Genomic DNA, 12,520 nt, shown 5'->3' with positions numbered 1-12,520 from the left:
TCCCTAACATTTTCTTAAATTATGTAATCTTGCAAACTTGCACAAGTACGTTAAGTACTAATTGCTATCTTTTTTTAACTCTTTAACTATTTAATTAATTTTGAGTTAATTATAGGAAACTAAGCTTATAAATTAAATAGGAAAGACATATGTAGGCTCTCCCAACTTTACAATCTATGTATTTTTTTTTCATCAATTACTTGATTCTCCCAATCAAAGCTATTCTTCACACTTGCAAGTCTACAAGTTGACTTCTGTTGAAACAAAAGTGTTACCTTATTAAGCTATCCTTTTTTTTTCTTACAAACATATATATACCTTTGATTATAGTACTTCGAACGAATTTGAGTATAATAATATGTTAATTTTTCTACCAATCACTTCATTTTTAATAATGCTTTTTTGGTATATTTCTACGAAATTACAGACTATTATATTTGGCAGGTCAAATAAAGATTACCATTTAAGGGAATCTAACTCAATTAGTTGAGCACTACTTGTCGTAAATCTATGACATGCTGTATTCTAAAAGAAAAGATCCACCTTTTATCAGTAGTTAAAATTTATTGAAAAGTAAACAATGGTGTTTGATATTCACAAAATTTTGTAATTTTCAATAAATAACATCAAATAGTAACATATATTAAACCTGATGGATGCATAATGGTGACATGTTATTAGCTATGTTAGCAGTAAGTAGCTGAGAAAATTTTGGAGATAGCAGAAAATGTTGGAGAGAACTTAAAATTTATTCAGAAGGAAGAGATTGTTGATCCAAATGTTAGCATTTGAAGGAAGAAAGGAGATGTAAACAATAAATAAAATGGTTGTATGGTAAGAAGAAGGTAGAAAGAAGGTTAAGGAGAAGAAGAAGGTTGAAATAGGGCAAGTCTAATGGTGCGGCTCTCATAGGTTGTGTGCAAGTCTTTGCATTCCTCCAGATCACCATCGCAGGCTAAAACAACCCACTCTCCTTCATCATCCAAATACTTCACCACCACCTTCCCCAAATCCTTCACATTGAAACGCCTTCCAATCTCAACCTCCAATTCTCTGAACCCCCACTTGGGTTGCAGGCTGAAACGGATCTTTTCATCCCCAAAACTAGCCTTCACCCTCAGAGGTGCAGCCGTGCAACTTGTTTGGGAGAAGTGTTGGTGTTGAGGAGGGGCGGTGGAAGGAGAGGAGGAGGAGGGTGGAGAATGGCCGTAGAAGGAGGAGGAGTTGTTGGGAATGGATGAGTGAGAGGTGGCAGAGCTCAACTCTGGAAAACTGTTGTAGAAGGAACCGATCTTAATGGCACCCTCGGCACCCTGCACTGAATCGATCACAAGCTGAAGCTTCTTCAAAGAGTGCCCTACCTTCTTTATCTTCCTCGAAGGCCACCTCGTGATCCCGTGCTGTCTGCATATCCTTTTCAGAGTTGTGGGACACACTGCATGTAGATTGTGCATGCATGCATGCATTCAGTAATAATTCAAGAGAAGAAGAAGAAAGTAATTGATTCATGATGATAGAAGTGGATTTTAAGCCATACTATGAAATATCTATATAATATCTCACCTCCGATGCTCTTTGCCGCATCTTTCAGGCTTCCGGCGAAGTACTGTCTCAGAACTGGCAGACTGATCGTCTTCTCCGCCTTCGTACGCCTCTTCTCCCCGGACTTTCTGCCACGCCGCCCACCAAAACTCTGAGTTTGAGTCTGAGATTCATCGCCAAACACCTGCTGCTCGTGTAAATCTGCTGCCTCGTAAGCACCACCGCCGCCACTCTCCCACCTGCACTTGCCTGTCACTTTGAACTCCTCTTTCGCCTCTTCCAGGTATTCCAACGACACGCACACTCCTTTCCCCTTCTGTTCCTGAGCCTGGGCCTCCATCATGTGCGCAATCCACGACCCGCACGCTTCTGCCTGCCACTGGGATTCCAATTTCTCACTCACAACCATTTCCTCTTTATTACTAAGATATTGCTGCGGCGGTGGCGGCGGTGGCGGCGGCGGCGGCGGCAACGTGAACTCATCCCCCATGACAACATGCAAGTTCCGACAAGACTGCTGAAGGAGCAGGGATATGGAGTTGAGGAAATGGTTTTGGTGTTCCCTGTCATGGCAGTCCTTGGGAAGGAAGAACTCGACGACGAAGTCGGCGTAGAGGGTCCTTAGAGGAATGGCGACGGCTGCATGGAGGCCAAAGATGTTGGCGTGGTGCGCCAGAGGATATTGGGCTCTGCTGAAGGCGGCTATGTCGACGGCGAAGCAGGGCTTGGAGGTTGTGAAGGCTGTGCCTACGATTCCCTGTCCACGCAAGAGGTGATGCTGAGAGCATGCTTCCTTGAAGGGAAGTGCTTGGGCTTCCCCCACAAAACACGCTCTCTCCACCGTTGAGAAGTGAGTCTCGGTGGAATGGCCATAGCCACACTTCCCTCCCTGTTGGATGCAACAAGGAGCCCATGTGAGAGCCAATGCCACATTCTGCGCCCTGCACACACACTTCATCACCTCCGCCATCTCATTCACTGCTGCTTCGTACACCTCCTCGAACACCTGTTCCAATAATTCTCACTAAACATGCTATGGTATGCCAGAAAAATATTGTTAAGATTATTGTTAAGAAGTAGGTACCTGGAAAGAAGAATTGCAGAGAAGACTATTGTTAAGAACTTGGGGGCAATAGTTGATGGTGTCACAGGGAGGCATTAGAATGAGGATGACACCAAGGCATGTGTGGGTGCCTCTTTCCAACACAGGGAGGGCTAAAGAACCAGGTACGTCCACATAATAAGGAACACGAGGGTACTCATGGCTTCTGTAGAACCGAAGGCTTACGTCCCTTGCGCTGTTCATGTTCATGTTCATGTTCATGTTCATCTCAACTGAAACCCACTCATCTGGATGATTTCTTCTGAGGTTATTCCCAGGCCCACCCACAAGCCCACTCCGTAAGGGAACCCACACCTGAATCACCACGTTGGAGTTCTTCGTGCATTCCCTGATATAGCCCACAGCCACCACCAGTCTCTCTTTCACGGAGGAATTAGCCTCGGGTCCAATCCACCATCTCTTCCTCATGACCTCCATCTCCATCTCCGCTTCTGAACTTCCCATGTACTCACCCTCGCAACTCCCAACTCCACTCGCCTCCACCCAGCAACCTTCCACCAGCACCTCCTCGATCGAATCTTCTTCCCACGCTGAACCACACTCCCACAAGCTCCCAAACCCACCACCATATTCCATGCTCTTCTATATGATTTCACATTACATATAACAAGTAAGCAATTAAAGCAGCGAGAGAGAGAAAAATAAGCATGGGCACTGACTCACTTACCCAGATAAAGCTTTCTCCGGATCCAAGATTATAGAGAGTAAGATGAAGAAATTGAATGAAATTGCTTCACAAAATGAGTACCTGATTCAACTCAACACAACTCAACATGCATATATATATAGAGAGAGAGAATGAACAGAAAAGGAAAAATTATAGTTTTGGAGTGGGACCCAGGAGGAGCAGAATAAGCAAATGCGGAAAGTGAGGTTACTCTCTCTGGTGCCTCTCACGGTGGCCGCCGGTGTTTATTTATTGGAAAACTTTAGTAAAAAAATTATTAATTAATTATGTAGGAGCAATAAATAATAATATTTATACATATTATTTTGAGATAATAAATAAGAATATAAATATGCAGAAGAAGAAGCGGCTGCATAATAGTGGGAGATCATAACCCTCACTTCCTCGCTCTGCGCCACGTGGCAATTCCATAGCAAACTATAATACATGGCACCATGTTTCATATATACTATACACTCTTTTTTTTAAAAAAACAAAAACATTCTTCTCTGTTTCATTGCTTAATTAACATCACAAATATAACATATTCATTTTATAATTCTCATAAGTTTTAAATACTTATTCATGATTATTACCTTTTCAGAAATTTTTACTCCTATAGGTTAATGGATTTCGCATTTCCACATCACAAGTCAACATTAATCATTAATTACTTTTGTTTATAACATTAATCACCCTTTACACACATCATTTATTCATACATTTCTTCCAAAATAATACATAAATTGGTATACGAAGAAGCATTTTTATTCTCACATCTGTCATGAAATGGACTGCATTATACTTTTTTTATTCTTTTAATTTCTCACTAATCATAAATTATCATTTTCATTATCGATGCCTTCTTTCCCCTAATTATTCCCATTGTATGAATACAAGAAACAAGGTAATTGTTGATGGATAGCACTTGGTCCACTTTAAATTTCAGAATTCGAAAAAAAAAATAAAAAAAAAAATAAAAGGAGTATGTTGTGTGTTTGAAGATTGGATTTTATATTAGAAAGAAAGTGAATTGTGGTCTCTGACAATAAAATAAAATAAAATAAAGTGATTTGATTTGATTTTTTAAAATAATAAGAGTGGTAATGAATTATTAAAATAATTAATTCCTTAACGAAGTGTACTTTGTGTTGAGGTGGATGATGGTTAATGGGCTTACGCATGCACAGTAATTAGTAATTAGTGATTGAACGAAACAAATCCCTTTTAACAAATAGGTCGGCGAAGGAATCTTCTTTCAATTTCTAACCAATTAAATAAATAATATCAAAATAGTGACATAGATAAAGAGAATAAAAAAATATTAAACAAAATTAAATTATGGAACACTCTAGAAGAGTGAGCCTACCCTACATTACAGTAAATTTTTATTTTTATTTTAATTATATTTAAAACAAATTCAGCCGCCTCTTCATTTTGGATAATAAAATACACAACACTATGGATTCCTTTTTATCTAATTAACATTTTTTTCTGACTAAACATAAAGAAAAATAATTAATTTATATGTTAATTAAAAAATTGAAGTGTATCATAATTTAGGAGAAAAGTGAGGTTGAAGTGATTTTACTTTTAAAAGGGAACAGAAAGCCTAACCTTATATTAGTCGAAGTTGATTAAGTATTTAATAATAATCATAATGATTGATGTTTGATATTGATGGAGGAAAAAGTGTGAATAGTAGTGTTGAGTGATAGATAGTAAATTCAGAAAGGAAAATAAGAAAATATTTCAAAGTGGAAAATCGTCATCCAATATAATATTGACACGTCATTCAATCCCTAAAGTTTCTGTCTTTCCCTGCTCCACTCACAACTCCCAATAACTAATTAAATACACCAATTAAACCATTTTTTTCCATAATCAATCATTTTTTTAAACGTCTCTCGTTAAAAAATATTTAATTATTAATAAATGAAAAATAAGAGTGTTTATCAGTAATTATTAAATTTGGATTAAAGTTGTCTTTTCCACAGTTGAAAGTTAACATCAAATGTCTTCACTTCGCCACAGCTTCTCACCTCTCACGTCGCGGCTACTAGTCGGACTGCACGGTGGCGCTACTTCATGTCACTCCTTTCAACGAGCACGTTTCTCAAATGAAATATTCATGTTGAAAACACCTATTAAATATTGATACTCGTATAATAGTTAAGATTGAAATATATTAAATTTTTAAAAATTTAAATTTATAGTATAAAATTTTATTGTGACTATAAAAATAAATAATATTATTTGAATTAATCATGAGAAACATCTTTTTATTATAAAAAAATTGAAACATACTTATAAATATAAATTGTTATTATTAATTTATATGATTCATAATTATATAATATATAAATTCATGTACTCGTATTTTAATTTTAGAAATTGTTACAGTTAGGGGGATGGGACCTAGAGAACTATTGAAGTCTTTTTCTCCTTCCTTCAATCGGGCAGGTGACTGGGTGATGAGCTGGGATTCTTCTCGTCCTTCTGCTTCTCCTTCAGCACTCGGTCGTCAGGCGAACACCGAATGGTGGGGTACCTGCGAAGACACTCCAACGATCAAGTCAGTAAAGCGGGTGATGGTGTTGTGGTAGGTAAACAGTAATAAATTACGTACCTTACTCCTTGGATGCATGTTATTTATATTATTCTAATGGGTCTACCTTGTTGGATCCGTTTATCGAGGTGGATACCTCTTAGGGTTGCATTACCTAATTCTTAACGATTGATTAGTTTCGTTGACCTTGGTTTGAGCGTTAAGGATAATCGGGACTGGTCGTCGGCTGTCGGCCTTACGTACGAGTCGGCCATCGGCCAGATTTGCTCACTCTTGGTCGTCTCGGCCGAGTCTTCGAAGGTCTCGGTCAGTTGGGTCGTCGGCCAAGTCTCTCAGATTTTGGGCAGGATCTTGGTCAGGTAGACCCGGTCTCGGACAGGAAGACCAAGGATCGATCTCGCCTATACCGATACAGAAATTATATGTATATCTTTATTCATATTTGTATATGTGTTTATGTCATATTAGTGTGTCTCTATGCGACATAGCAAATAACAATGATATTTGACTTCAATGACTTTAGCAGAATCAAGATCCAATGACGTTAGGGTTTCAAAGGAGAAGGAAAAAATGGAAATGGGAGCTAACTCAGCACAGGAAGAAATCGGAAAAAGAAGAAAGAAAACAGTAAACAAAAGTAAAAAATCTTGAATTCTAATAAACAATAATAAGCAAAAGATTTGTTAAGGTCTTTCTTTCATCATGCAACTTGTCATGTGTTTATATAATAATTGATTTTAACGTGTTAACAGTTTTCAATGGCCACTACAGTGAATGAATAAATAAAAAGGTTTAAAAAGGAAATCTAAAGAGAAAAGCAGAATGGGATTCAGCTTGCCCTAATTTTATATTTGTATCCATATCCAAGTTTTGTTGAAGTTATTGTATTTTTAAACCTAATTCTAGTTTATTATATTATTATTAATGATAAGATGGGTATTTATGTATTAATGATGGAGCATTATTAACGATGATATCTTTTTGAGATTGAGTTTTCCATTTGCATGTTGCAGTGATTTGACATCTAACCTATCGTTTATCTTCACTGACGTTAGAACCCTAATTTCTGCATTATTTTATTACCTACACATCTTCACCCATATTCCCATGCTTTAACTTTGAATACTTGATTCATTAATTAATAAATGGTGTGTTTCCTTGGGATCTTCCCCTTCACTTGTTTCTCCTCCTCGAGTTCCAAATTCCCTCGTAGACCAACGGAGATTAGGCTCTGCAATCTATAGATTTGACATTAACACATAATCTTAGTTTAGTATTTAAACAGTGATGAAGATGAAGATGAGTTTTGATGGCAAAGCAACATGTCTCATAAACAGGAAACCAAATTGTACCGGTAGGGTCCACACTACCAAAACTTGACAACTGATCCAGATCAACTATGATCGATAGCAAAACTGATTAATGATCCAACATTTATTAATTTACTATTTATTAGGTTAGATATGTAATCATCTAATACTAAATACTGAATGTCGAGTTCGAAGTTTGACTTGAGCATATGAGTGTTGTTTGTTTTTACCATCCAAGTCTGAAGTTAATATAGAGTAGGAGTGCGAGAGTAATAAGAATTCGTCCTAGATGAATGAGTGAGGTTATTGGAGATCCCACATCGACTAGAGATTAGAGTCTTTCATTGTATATAAGTGGGTGCAAACCTCAACCCTACGAGCTGGTTTTATGGGGTTGAGTTAGGCTTAAAGCTCACTTCTTAACAGAGGCGCTAACCGATCGAATAGTAGATTAATCGTTTTCTTGGTTCTAATATCTTTCTTCAATAACAGAAATTAAATAAAAATTGAGCATGGCATTGCCGGCAATGAATGTGAAGAGGATCCTAAATAGTAATAATATAAACAAGAATTGTGCATGGTTTGGAGATAGGCAATCGTAATGGTTTAGATTCTCGATTGCATTGAATCATTGATACAGTTATGCTATGTTTTGGATTTCCATATCTCAACAATTCTCTTTTATTCAATCTTCTCTTTCATTACCAGTAACAATACAAAAATAACTATTATCTTCATTCAAACCAATCATTATTTAATGCATGTTGCCTTCATACCCTCCACTGCAATTCTCATCTCTACAATTTCTATAATTCAACTCAAAACTATGACCTTTTTTCTGTTGAGAATTTTGTGAGTCAAACTATGTAGAGAAAGAGTTTTTAAAATTTGAAGTGTGAATTTTGGCATATAGTAGAATAAAATTTGAAAGGGTCCCTGGATAGATCTGAACGAATCTGCATTGCATCTGCATTAGATATTGAGTCTACGTGATTGATTTCATTCATATTTTATCCTTAATTAAAAACTCCACAATGCATGAGATTAACAAGAATTTAATAGATTTGAATTTGAAGGATATTAATTATGGAATAAAATGGTGAATTTGAAGCATATAGATTCGAAATGAGTGTATTCATAATCGTATCCTTCATTGCTTCAGTTTTTTTTATGATATGATCTTTTTTTTTTATGTTAAAGAAAGAGAGAGAGTGACGATGGTTGGTAGTATGAAGGGAACAGAAGTTGGTGATATTTGGGCTTCAAATGGGCCCATTCAGTGGTTGGGTTTGAAAAAACAACCCATTGGACCCTTCAGTTGATAAGATGGACATTTGGGCTTCAAATGGGCCCCTTCAGTTGATAAGATGTTAGATGTGTGAGTTGTTTTTGGTGGTGTCATTAGCACGAAGAGATGAAGCAGAGAGTGGGCAAAGACGCATGCATGCATGCACGAAGCAACGTGACGTCACAAGTAACTGATTTTTTTTGTTTTTAAATAAAAAAATATTTATTTTGTAAAAAAAAAAAAAGGTAGATGCATGAGAAACTGCTAGAGGAGAAGTTACAAAAACTGTGGAGGTGGAAAGATAGGGCATCATCATGAGGGAGGATTCTGAGTGCGGTGAAGAAGCGGAGAAGAAGCGGAGAAGGTCAACGGTGTCAATGGAAGAGGAGCGTTGGAAGGGGAAGAGACCCTCGGAGCCACGTCCCTGCACGGAGTGCGGCAAGAAGTTCTGGTCTTGGAAGGCACTCTTCGGCCACATGCGCTGCCACCCTGAGCGGCACTGGAGAGGGATCAACCCTCCCCCCAACGCAAGAACACATCAGCGGCAGCAGCAGCGGCAGCAGCAAGAGATGAAGATGATAATGACCCAGGAAGACCACGAGGTGGCTGCATGTTTGCTTCTGTTTGCCAATTCCAACAAAGAGAGAGAGAAAGGAAAGGAGAAAGAGAAAGAGGAAGACGTTGATGAGTGGCAGAAGAAGGTGAAGGGGTGTTTTGCGAAGATGAGTGGTGATGGGCACAAGTGCAGCATATGCATGAGGGTGTTCTCCACAGGGCAAGCACTTGGTGGGCACAAGAGGTGTCACTGGGAGAATCAGAAAGGGGAGAATCTTCTCCTTCTTCACTCACCTGACTCCTCCATCGACTTGAACTCTCCTCCTCTCACTCTCGATTTGAGGTTGGGACTCTAGTTCATCTTCCTTCTTCCCAATAAATCATATTTCTATTATAGGAATACCATCTGCTCCAATTATATATCATATTATTAACAAAGATGTGCACTTTCTTCAGTTATATTTTGTATATATATCTCTCTCCCTTCTGTCTTTATGCACTTACAGTTCATAATAACAGTATTCTGATCAATGTAATATTATTCATTGAAGATATCATGAAACCTCCCTCTTAGTATCAAATTTATGGTTTGTATGAAATTGTGACATGATTAATGGATACCTAAGAAATTGGTATGCTTATCTTCCAAGCAGGCTTTAGGCTAGAGGTGAAGTGGGTTGGAAAGCTTCTCTGTATATTCTAAAAGATAAAGAATGTGTCCATAAACCAAAACCAAGACCATTATAAATGGTTTAAGTTAAACTTGCAACAGAATTCTCAAATGGTTCAACGCAATCACCTGATATCCCAAGACCATTTTAAACTTTCAACAGACTTCTCAAACGGATCAATGCAAACACCTGATATCGTCTATTTTATCAAGTTTGTTAGAATTTATAAAGTTTTAGTAGTTTTATTTCTCATTTATTAATCTTTAGTAAGTTTTACTTAATCGTAACATGTTTCAGAAAAAATACATTAAAATGTTCTTTTAATATTCTTCTTATTTTAGGTATTATATTTAAAGTATTTAATTTAAAAATTATAATGAATTCTAGACTTAATTTTATGGATATAATATTTATATGAATAATAAGTCCAAAAATGGTATTACTCGCTTCAATTTGACTAAATCTCGTACATTTGTTTAAAGCCCTATTAATATTCTACCACGATTGGTGAGTTGGAGGGAAGAGCGTGGTGATCAAAAGAGACCTACCAGATTAGAGGGACTTCGATGGTTGGCAAAGAAAAACGAAAAATGCGTACTTTCACCTCACAGTGGGTGAAAAATGCTGGATTTTGTTATCAACATTTACTGGGAAGAATGTGCTAAATGTTAGGGAAGCATGGACTTAGTGACATGTTCAGTCGTGAGATCTTGTTTGCAATTCACATCAGATGCCATGTTTATTTCTGATTGAAATTATTTGCTGAATAATCAATAAAGTAATAAACGATATGGGCGCTGTTTGTATTTTAAAATGAAATCATAAATGGATCTCACATGACTCTTTTTGTAACCATCAGAGACCTCAAAACTCAAATGATTGCCCTGAGCTCCCCAGTTTGCAGCGCATATTTGCGGTGCTGGGACAAGATGGGTGCCACCTGAACTTCCTTTACTATTGATGCTAGGTCATTATAGGTGGGTTCCTTATGTTGATTAGCTGCATGCACAACTGCTTGCAGTATTTGCAAGGGATCTCCATGGCTGACAACCAAAATTGCACATCTGCAAGATGTAGACAGAATTATATTAGCAATGAATAAAAATACCAAAATATACTCAAGGAAGTAAGAATGTCTCCCTATGTTTAGGACAAGAATAATATTTTGTATAGCACAGATGAAAGAACTACCTTTTACCTGTTTGTTTTGACATTAGAATATCAGTTTACACACTGTCCAATGTCTTGTACACGTTTCTATATAAAGATTCAAAATTAAATCTACAAAATCAATTTACTTAACTTCAAAACAAAAGGGCACTGTCTCAGATCAAATGTCATAACAGAAATTAAGTTTTCTAAATTCTGAATGCATTAAAGTGGTCTTTTTGGCAGCTTGAAAAACTGCAGATCTTCAATAGATTTGTTGCACACATTCATGCTGGAAAAAAAAGGAATACCAAAAGACTTTCTAGAGGCATCTAAGACAGAAATCACCACCCTTCAAATTCTGATTCAATACTGGCCATTGCTCTTGCGAGTCGACCCGCAACATCCTTGACACTTTCCCCTCCTTCGGGCCCAACAAGTGGATCTTTTTCATCTATATCCCAAATCTCTCCGTACTGTTGATGAATGGAAAGAAGAAACCAATGAGTTGGAAACTAAAGGGTTTGAGAATACTTATATGCGCCAGAACCTTTAAATGGAGGCAACGATAAGCTTAATTAGAACCTGACAAATGTTCCAAAGATAGAAGATTTCTATAACCAAAAACGATGCAGAGAATAGATTAAAGGCCCTTCGTATATAAATTTCATTTTAATGTTCTATACAAATTAAGGCGAATTGCAAAAAAAGGCAGCTGAAGAAACTGGCGTTGAGCATGGCTTACTTTATCATGCGACAAAAGTTCAAATGAGGGACCAAAATAGCGTTCACGAAGATCTTCAATCACCTGCTTAGTAAAAGAGACTCAATTGATGAGGCAAAATAATAGATGAATAGGAAAACAGATACAGATACACAATAGTGACAGATGAATAAATGAAATTTGAAGGATAAACAGTGAAGGGAAATTAGTGGATGAATGAAAAGGGAAGTGCAGAATGTGGATTGACAAAAAGAGGTTGTTGCAGTTGTGGTGGCTGAGTTGTTCTGGCTTACCTTACACTGGGGACCATCCAGAGGAAGATTGAGGAAGGAAGCAACAACATTTGCGGTGTGTCTTGTTCTTGAAAATGGAGAATAGCAAATGCGTAGTTGATCAAGCGGTATATTTTTGGCCTCCAGTTCCTGCGAAGAGTCCGATAATAGAGTGAAGTTGAGGTTAGAGTATACAGAGAAAACGGCGGCGCAATGAATTGACATTGGCGAGGTTTTGGAGACGATTTGGGTTTAGGGTTTATACCTTTTGGAATGATTGTGCTGCTAGTTGTGCCTGGTGAACACCTTCGGGGGCCAATTGGAATTCGGAGCGAGTCCCATTTTCCTGAAATTGAATGAAAGATGAACAACTAGGAAAGCGATGGAAAGGAAAGGATTTAAAAGGAATGGAGAAAACCATGGAGGAAACGATGAGGCCTCGCTCGTTGGGAATGCTCTTTCCATGCCTCAGAATCCAGTACCTGTTCTTCGCAATTGACATTTGATATTCTTCCCCTAATTCCAATCCTCTTTTACTTTCACAATGAATAACCTTTTATTTATTTACCTCGGGGGGCATGAATGGAAATTGCAAAGAGGGCCTTTGGTTTTGATTGTTGTTAATTTGCTTTGGTGGAGAGAGAGAGAGA

General features: G+C 37.5%; 3 protein-coding genes across 4 annotated transcripts; 1 reads left to right on the top strand and 2 right to left on the bottom strand.

Annotated features, from left to right (window-relative positions):
• Nucleotides 1-730: 730 nt before the first annotated feature.
• Nucleotides 731-3,553, bottom strand: LOC137826636 (protein NLP2-like). Of its 2 annotated transcripts, none has more exons than XM_068632691.1 (4): nt 3,333-3,553; nt 2,627-3,247; nt 1,564-2,548; nt 731-1,435 (listed from the first exon to the last, which is right to left on the bottom strand). In XM_068632691.1, exons 2-4 carry the CDS (start codon nt 3,239-3,241, stop codon nt 858-860), a joined length of 2,178 nt encoding a protein of 725 aa, XP_068488792.1. In that variant the 5' UTR covers nt 3,242-3,247; nt 3,333-3,553; the 3' UTR covers nt 731-857. The 2 variants fall into 2 exon arrangements, with proteins under 2 accessions (XP_068488792.1, XP_068488793.1); XM_068632692.1 differs by having other exon boundaries at nt 2,627-3,244.
• A 5,260-nt stretch (nt 3,554-8,813) lies between these two features.
• Nucleotides 8,814-9,495, top strand: LOC137825461 (zinc finger protein ZAT3-like). Its single transcript, XM_068631125.1, has one exon. The coding sequence runs from the start codon at nt 8,814-8,816 to the stop codon at nt 9,408-9,410; it is 597 nt and encodes a 198-aa protein (XP_068487226.1). The 3' UTR covers nt 9,411-9,495.
• A 940-nt stretch (nt 9,496-10,435) lies between these two features.
• On the bottom strand, nt 10,436-12,465 carry LOC137824451 (uncharacterized). The gene is made up of 6 exons (XM_068630100.1): nt 12,289-12,465; nt 12,136-12,216; nt 11,892-12,020; nt 11,620-11,682; nt 11,226-11,350; nt 10,436-10,789 (listed from the first exon to the last, which is right to left on the bottom strand). Exons 1-6 carry the CDS (start codon nt 12,370-12,372, stop codon nt 10,597-10,599), a joined length of 675 nt encoding a protein of 224 aa, XP_068486201.1. The 5' UTR covers nt 12,373-12,465; the 3' UTR covers nt 10,436-10,596.
• Between the last annotated feature and the right edge of the window lie 55 nt (nt 12,466-12,520).

This window comes from Phaseolus vulgaris, chromosome 8 (assembly GCF_000499845.2).
Source record: "Phaseolus vulgaris cultivar G19833 chromosome 8, P. vulgaris v2.0, whole genome shotgun sequence".
NCBI classification, from domain to species: domain Eukaryota; kingdom Viridiplantae; phylum Streptophyta; class Magnoliopsida; order Fabales; family Fabaceae; genus Phaseolus; species Phaseolus vulgaris.
The sequence above is the reverse complement of the archived record's forward strand: the minus strand, read 5'-3'. Positions and strand labels throughout refer to the sequence as shown.

Excerpts from the sequence above, each read along its gene's own strand:
- LOC137826636 (XM_068632691.1), bottom strand. The coding sequence starts at position 3,241 with ATGGAATATGGTGGTGGGTTTGGGAGCTTGTGGGAGTGTGGTTCAGCG. Across the intron at positions 2,549-2,626 it reads TCTGCAATTCTTCTTTCCAG|GTGTTCGAGGAGGTGTACGA; the intron begins GTACCTACTTCT and ends TTATTGGAACAG. Across the intron at positions 1,436-1,563 it reads TGCGGCAAAGAGCATCGGAG|TGTGTCCCACAACTCTGAAA; the intron begins GTGAGATATTAT and ends ATCTACATGCAG.
- LOC137825461 (XM_068631125.1), top strand. The coding sequence starts at position 8,814 with ATGAGGGAGGATTCTGAGTGCGGTGAAGAAGCGGAGAAGAAGCGGAGA.
- LOC137824451 (XM_068630100.1), bottom strand. The coding sequence starts at position 12,372 with ATGTCAATTGCGAAGAACAGGTACTGGATTCTGAGGCATGGAAAGAGC. Across the intron at positions 12,217-12,288 it reads GCCTCATCGTTTCCTCCATG|GAAAATGGGACTCGCTCCGA; the intron begins GTTTTCTCCATT and ends ATTCAATTTCAG. Across the intron at positions 11,351-11,619 it reads AACTTTTGTCGCATGATAAA|TACGGAGAGATTTGGGATAT; the intron begins GTAAGCCATGCT and ends ATTCATCAACAG.